The 8,122-nt window shown below is 47.8% G+C and overlaps 2 protein-coding genes across 3 annotated transcripts in view; both read right to left on the bottom strand.

Moving 5' to 3' along the window:
- The window catches only part of LOC115091734 (F-box/WD repeat-containing protein 7-like), a 137,822-nt gene extending 134,871 nt beyond the window's left edge, over window positions 1-2,951 (bottom strand). Inside the window, exon 1 of one of the 2 annotated variants that reach the window (XM_029601898.1) lies at window positions 2,657-2,951. In XM_029601898.1, the coding sequence (XP_029457758.1) occupies window positions 2,657-2,779 (123 nt within the window). In that variant the 5' untranslated portion in view covers window positions 2,780-2,951. The remainder of the gene's footprint in view (window positions 1-2,656) is intronic. The other variant, XM_029601897.1, reaches the window with a different exon arrangement.
- A 1,096-nt stretch (window positions 2,952-4,047) lies between these two features.
- RRP8 (ribosomal RNA processing 8) overlaps window positions 4,048-8,122 on the bottom strand; it is a gene marked incomplete in the record, with an annotated part of 34,958 nt that continues 30,883 nt past the window's right edge. Inside the window, 2 exon segments of the mRNA XM_029601901.1 lie at window positions 4,048-4,699; window positions 7,121-7,217. Of these exon segments, the coding sequence (XP_029457761.1) occupies window positions 4,586-4,699; window positions 7,121-7,217 (211 nt within the window).

Here is an 8,122-nt window from a genome sequence, read left to right on the forward strand (position 1 = left end):
GCGGTTACTACCCTGAATCAATTAAGCCTGATACTTCACTTTCAATACATATCCAGAGTAGCTTTCTGCTTCAACGGCAGGGGGGATTGAGAAAAGTGGATTTATATTCAGATAACAACCAACAAGGACTGAATTGCACAGGCTGGGTAAACAAATAAGTGTGGGAGTAACTTGCTTATTGCGGCGGTTACTACCCCTAACCAATTAAGCTAGATACTTCACTTAGAAGCAGTTCCAACACTGTACTCTACATTAATTGGGGGGGGGGGGGGGAATTGGACCAAAAGGTTACATTAATGGCGGGGGGTGGAAGGTAAACTGAACCAAAAGGTTACTAAAGGCCAAGAGTAACAGATAAGTATGAGGAAAAAAAAAAGGTGTGAAAGCTTGCTGGGCAGACTGGATGGGCCATTTGGTCTTCTTCTGCAGTCATTTCTATGTTTCTATGACCCAGTTAAGGATACAGCCTTCTGTGGTAACCCCCTCTCTATGGAATTAACTCCCACCAGAACTTAGGCTGGTATCCACTCTCTTACTCCAGAAAAAGATTAAGGTCTGGATCCTCCCCTATTAGAGGTAAGATATGTTCATACAGTTTCCCTGAAAACAGACCTGTGAAAATCTGAAGATGTTAAGGTGTAGGCCAGGGAGGTTTTGCTACTTGGTTTTAAGTGTGTTTGTCTTAATATGATTTTGTTCATATTGGGTTTTTCATCTTTTGTTATTTTTAATGCATGATGTAACTTGAAGGTTTATTCACCATTCTGGGTGATCTCAGACTGGGACAACAGTACAAAAATGATAAAAAGAAAAAACTGTTAGCCAGGAGAGGCCAAGTTACCTAATAACTTGCCTCCCTAATAAACTGCTGTTGCTCCCTGCCTGCACAGTTCCATTAGTTACTTATCATTAGAAATGGATTTAATATTAGGTTTATATTTAACCTTTCCAAGGTTAAAAACCTGATCAATGCAGAAGATAGTCATGATAAAAAGTAAACAAAAGGCATCAAGAACAAGTACCAGTACCAGAAACTTATTAAAAAGGAGAGAGACCTTGGGATAGTCATCTCAGATAATCTGAAAATAGTCAATGAGCAACTGGAGCTACAGCACAAGTGCCACAGAATCAGAAGCTGTGGCAGAAAACAGCAGCATTACAGGAGCTCCTCAACTCCTCTGGACAGTTTCATGGCTGACAGGGATTCCTTCTTTGCAAATGGAACCCTGCAGCATCTCACTTGGAACTACATGCTTGAACAGCCATAAAAAATGAATATGGTCTCCTGCAATGCCAAGCAGATAGACAAACCAGAGGGGCATTACAGTCTGTTTCCGCCATCCTGTTTCTAATGTAATCTAGAACCTAGAAAGCTCACAGCATATTAGCAGGAAAAAGGAGATAAATATTGCTCTATATAAGTCACTAGTAAGACACCACCTTGAGTACTGTGGTCACTTCTGGAAGTCACACCTAAGGACTGTGAGAGGATGCAAGCAGGGAAGGGCTGATAAAATGATGCAAGGCCTGCAGCACAAACCTGACAAAGAGACTTAACACACTTACTAGAGAAAAGAAGGGAAAGCTGAGATATGGCAGGCTTCCATCTCCCCCTACACTACAGCTCTAAGTTCTCATCCTATAAGTCTGCTCCCAACCCACCACAAACCCAGCTCTCGCTTCCCTCCTTGTCCTGGAACTATAGCCCAGCTCTTAACACCACCCCCTGCATAGCAATTCTCAGCTCCTTCCTACCAACTCCTCATGTCATGGTACCTAATTCTCACCTCTCCCACTCCCCATGTTATTATACCTTCCAGCTCTTATCTCCCTCCCCCATGTTAAAGAAAAGGCTCTCACCTATCCCCCTTGCACTATAGCCCTCAGCTCTCACCTCCTTCTCCTATGCTGAAAACCCAGCTCACACCTCTCTAACACCCCACATACACTATAGCCTCACTTCTTCCCCCCCCCCCCCATGGTAAAGACCCTACACAAACCACCCCACCCCTCTTGCAATCCTCCACCTCCTTGCCCTAGACCCCAAGCTCTCGCCTCCCTGCCCCTCCCTGTGCTATAGCTTTCAGCTCTCACCTCCTTCCTTGCACTATAGCCCCTAGTTCATCTTCCTCCCTGTGCTATATCCTCCAGCTCTTGCCTTTCCTCATCGGGTTACTTCTTCCAGCTGTCACCTTCGTTCCTGCGGTATATCCCCCAGCTCTAACCTTCTATCCCTGCGTTATAGCCCCAGCTCTTACCTCCACCATCCATATAATAACTTCCAACTCTTGCTTCCTCCCATGTGTTACAGTCCCCGGCTGTAGCCTCCCTCCCCTCGCATTAAAGCCCCATTTGGTGCCTCCCTCTTGCTATAGCGCCCAGCTCTCGACCTCCACACATAGTACAACCCCCAGTTCTCTCCTCCCACCCCATAGCCTACAGCTCTTATCCCTCCCCCGCCGCACAACAGATCGCAGATACCCCCATCCTCCCTCTCTACAGCCCCCAGCTCTCACCCCTACCCCCAAAGTGCCAGTTACCTCCCTCCCCATAGCCCCAATTGTTTCCCACCTTACAGCCCCCAGCTCTCGCCCCCTCCCCCTTCTCCACAGCCCTCAGCTGCCTCCGCCATCAGGCAACATATGCGGCTCCTCACCTCTCTTTTCCGCACTATGGCTCGGGCTCGCCTCCGACCGATGCCGCTCAATGCGGCCTCCAACTCCTTCACTCCCGCCCAATTAATGTCCACCCTGGGCTCAGGCCCCTCCTGCTCCGCCATCCCCCAGCGGCCGCGACCCCGGAGCCCTCGGGCAGGAAACACGGCGGCGGCCTCCAGCCTCCAGTGCGCAGGCGCCGCCAGACCCACTGCTTCCGGGCCCCGGCCGCCGAGGCGCGTCACTTCCGGCGCGGGCGCTCTTGCTGCGTAACTTCCGCCCCTGCATCCCTCACTTCCGAGGAGCGCGGTTCCTGTCTCGGGCAGGAGCTCCGCCCCCCTCCTGTGTGACCGCGCTGCAGAGTAAGCGGCGCCGGGGCGCGTCCCCCGCCCATGGAGCGGCCCCTGCGCGGCCGCGGGTCAGGGACACCGCTGCTCCTTAACTGAGCATCCGTTTTCCTCATCCGCACTGACGGCCACCGCTCCCGGGTGCCCCGTGCCAAGGAGACGCACAATTTCCTCTTGCACCTCCTTTTACCGCGGCAGCTCATTTAAATATTAAATTACCTGCTCCGATATTGCATCCGTTTCCCTGACCTGTCAGCCTGCAAACATTTTTTTTTCATGCTGCTTCCTCCAATTTAGTCTCCGACGATACGAAGAGAGAGGAACCACAGAAAAGCACTAGCGCTTCCCTAGCGCCTCCTTTTTGACAGGAGCCCAGCTGTCAGCGGGTTTGACACCTGACGCTCAATTTTGCCGGCATCAGTTCTCGAGCCCGCTGACAGCTGGCAAAATTGAACGTCCGGTTTTCAACCCTGAGCTGATTTTAATTTTTTTTTTATTTTTACCGGTAATTATATTTAACTTTTGGGACCTCCGACTTAATATCGCCCTGATATGTGTAAAAACTGCTTTTCTGTGCACTTTCCCTGTGCAGGCAGAAATTAGCGCCTACCTTTGGGTAGGCGCTAATTTCTGAAAGTAAAATGTGTGGCCTGGCTGCACATTTTACTTACTGAATAGCGCGGGAATAACTAATAGGGCGCTATTCGTTTCGGGGAGGAGGGGGGGGTTTGGACGCGCTTTTGACGCGCTAGCTTTACCCCTTAATTCAGTAAGGGGTAATAGCGCTTCGAAAACGTGCATCCAAACTCGGGAGTGCACTGTACTTTATCGGCCTGCTAGTGCATCCAAGAGCTCGCAAGCCTGAGCGCTAGGCTCAGGGCACGATATAGCATCGGACTGTGGGTGCAGGGACTGTAAAACGGGTCTCTCACTTATCACCACGTTAAGCAGGGCTACAGCTATAGAAACTATCACACACCGTACAACTCACATTTATGTGTATTAACGTCTAGGTCACGAAGCAAAGCAGAAGCTACAGGAAAAAGCAAAGTTTAAAAATTACCAATTTATTAATAATTTTTCACATTTACAAGAGCAATGTTAGAGAAGGGTGGGCCAAGGAGTGCTGAAGGAAAGCAGAATCCGACCCCCACCATGTTCTGTCTTCCTGCCCGAGTTGGCACAGTCTTTCCTGATTGAGACATCCTTGGGGCTCCTACTGGATTCTTTACTTCAGGCATCACTTCAAGGAGGCATTTTGACTTTTCCAGAACTGTCCATTCAGCTTGGAGCTTTGCTCATGAAGTCTCAGCTTTCTCAAACTTTTCAGCAACTGTTGGTTCTCTTTTAGAAGTGGGTACATAATTCAAAGACTAGAAGTATATAGCCTGGCCCTACGTGCCCCAATTGCATGAATGACCTTATAAGAGATGTCGGGAGCCTGTTTTAATGCGCATCCTGACAGTTAAGCACCTTGTTATCACAAGCAGGATTCCTGGGCCATATTGTTTGCACAAGGGCATATTGCAGACATCCTCTGCTAGGCACAGATTGGTGTTGGCTCTTCACAAGCCCTCACAGTTCTCAGCGCTTCTTATAGAGACAGGCTTTCAGTCGCAGTCCTGGCAGATTACCCTTGGAGCGGGGACGACCACTCTTGGAGAAGTCAAATGTGTAGAAAAAGTTATTGCTTGTATCCTGCATGGAGAAAGAGATAATTTGCTAATGGTTTCATAGACAAGACACACACAGGCATCGCACAAACTGTAATCAATCCCTTCACTGCCACACGCTACCTCTCTCTATATATTAGTAACATGGTGGCTGAAAAAGTTCAGGGGCTCATCTGGTCTGCCCCGTTATTTCTGCTCACACTTTTAAAGATATATAAACTGCAAGTAGGACTGTGAATACTGGTAGGATATTACTCCTTATCCAGGAGAGATGTCACCCTCCTTTGAATTCCATCATCTTGAGTGGATGAGGATAGAAAATCCCGTTTCCCCAGTGTCCTTACCAGTACAGTCAAAACTATTGGGTTGTTCTCCCTATCAGCAGATGGAGACGCAAAAAAACACTCTAAGCTTCCTCTCCTCTCTCTGAAAGGCTGGAGCAGCAGAACACGCATCTCAGCCAGTATTTTTCTGTCTCCAGTAGATGGTGCAGATTGTGATGCAGCAACAGAGAAGGCAAGCCCTCTATATTATGTATCCTGATATAGCACTGTCCCATTGGTTATCCTCCTTCCACCAGGTCTCTGAGATGCTTCATCCACTGCTGTGCACTCTAACTCTCCCATCTTATTTGTTACTCTTCTAGACTTGTATACAGACATTTCTAAGTATGTTTCCTGCTCATCAGCTGACAGGGGAAATCTGGAATCTTTTTACTCTTTACTTAAAAACACCTGCACCCCCCCTTTGGCATTTACTGCAACCTCTGTAGTGGGATGCCCTATTTTCTCTGGTCTCTTAGTGTCCTTCAAAGATACATCATTCTGAACCATACGCTTCTGAGTGACAATCAGCTTTCCCCCATAATATAAAATACAAGCTGGCATAGCTGATACACTGGGTCATTTATAGTGACCCCAACTATCAGTTCCCTGTACGTACCCAGATCAGTCCAGACTCCTGGGTTTTGCCTCCCCTCCAGCAGATGGAGACAGAGAAAGCTTTGACAGACTCTGCCCTAAATACTGAGGTGCCACCCACAGTCTGTCTGTATTTCTCTGTCTCCAGCAGATAGTGGAGGTGCTAAACCCACTGTTCTACTTATTCCACCTTCCTCCCCATGTAAAATCTGCAAGTCATCATGGGTATATACGTGGCACACTGTTACTACTTATTCCACCTTCCACTCCATATAAAACCTGCAAGTCATCATGGGTATATACGTGGCACACTGTTACTACTTATTCCACCTTCCTCCCCATGTGAAATCTGCAAGTCATCATGGGTATATACCTGGCACACTGTTACTACTTATTCCACTTTCCACGTGAAATCTGCAAGTCATCCTATACCTGGCACACTGTTACTACTTATTCCACCTTCCACCCCATATAAAACCTGCAAGTCATCATGGGAATATACGTGGCACACTGTTACTACTTATTCCACCTTCCACCCCATGTAAAACCTGCAAGTCATCATGGGAATATACGTGGCACACTGTTACTACTTATTCCTCCTTCCACCCCATGTAAAACCTGCAAGTCATCATGGGAATATACGTGGCACACTGTTACTACTTATTCCACCTTCCACCCCATGTAAAACCTGCAAGTCATCATGGGTATATACGTGGCACACTGTTACTACTTATTCCTCCTTCCACTCCATATAAAACCTGCAAGTCATCATGGGTATATACGTGGCACATTGTTACTACTTATTCCACTTTCCACGTGAAACCTGCAAGTCATCATGGGTATATACGTGGCACACTGTTACTACTTATTCCACCTTCCTCCCCATGTGAAATCTGCAAGTCATCATGGGAATATACGTGGCACACTGTTACTACTTATTCCACCTTCCTCCCCATGTGAAATCTGCGAGTCATCATGGGTATATACGTGGCACACTGTTACTACTTATTCCACCTTCCTCCCCATGTGAAATCTGCGAGTCATCATGGGAATATACGTGGCACACTGTTACTACTTATTCCACCTTCCACTCCATATAAAACCTGCAAGTCATCATGGGAATATACGTGGCACACTGTTACTACTTATTCCACCTTCCTCCCCATGTGAAATCTGCGAGTCATCATGGGTATATACGTGGCACACTGTTACTACTTATTCCACCTTCCTCCCCATGTGAAATCTGCGAGTCATCATGGGTATATACGTGGCACACTGTTACTACTTATTCCACCTTCCACCCCCATGTGAAATCTGCGAGTCATCATGGGTATATACGTGGCACACTGTTACTACTTATTCCACCTTCCACCCCCATGTGAAATCTGCGAGTCATCATGGGTATATACGTGGCACACTGTTACTACTTATTCCACCTTCCACCCCCATGTGAAATCTGCGAGTCATCATGGGTATATACGTGGCACATTGTTACTACTTAATCCATCTTTCCTTTTGGCCATTACCTTAGAAATATTCTTAAAGCCCAGGTTTGACAAAGCACTGATGAATGCTCTAATATCCTCAAAGCGACTGGCGACCTCTGCAACCTTTAGGATACCACTGTGCACAAAGGATAGAAGAGACAGTGACATGGGCAGGAGAAAATGGCAGAATACAGACTCAGGAAACAGAAACTAAAGAAAAAAAGTTGTCTATCAACTCGTCCGTTACTGAGCTCACTGTCTTGCACCTCCCTCTCTGGTCATTCCATCACACACTAACTCCCCACTCCTCCCTCTCTGGTCATTCGATCACACCCTCACTCCTCCCTCTCTGGTCATTCCATCACACACTAACTCCTCACTCCTCCCTCTCTGGTCATTCCATCATACACTAACTCCTCACGTCCTCCTCTCTGGTCATTTCATCATACACTAACTCCTCCCTCTCTGGCCATTCCATCAGCACACTAACTCCCCACTCCTCCCTCTCTGGTCATTCGATCACACCCTCACTCCTCCCTCTCTGGTCATTCCATCACACACTAACTCCTCACTCCTCCCTCTCTGGTCATTCCATCGTGCACACTAACTCCTCACTCCTCCCTCTCTGGTCATTCCATCACACACTAACTCCTCACTCCTCCCTCTCTGGTCATTCCATCGTGCACACTAACTCCTCACTCCTCCCTCTCTGGTCATTCCATCGTGCACACTAACTCCTCACTCCCCCCTCTCTGGTCATTCCATCATACACTAACTTCCTCACTCCTCCCTCTGTGATCATTCCATCATACACTAACTCCTCACTCCTCCCTCTCTGGTCATTCCATCATACACTAACTCCTCACTCCCCCCTCTCTGGTCATTCCATCATACACTAACTCCTCACTCCTCCCTCTCTGGTCATTCCATCGTGCACAGTAACTTCTCACTCCTCCCTCTCTGGTCATTCCATCGTGCACACTAACTTCCCACTCCTCCCTCTCTGGTCATTCCATCATACACTAACTCCTCACTCCTCCC

Source organism: Rhinatrema bivittatum, chromosome 5, assembly GCF_901001135.1.
Source record: "Rhinatrema bivittatum chromosome 5, aRhiBiv1.1, whole genome shotgun sequence".
NCBI classification, from domain to species: Eukaryota; Metazoa; Chordata; class Amphibia; order Gymnophiona; family Rhinatrematidae; genus Rhinatrema; species Rhinatrema bivittatum.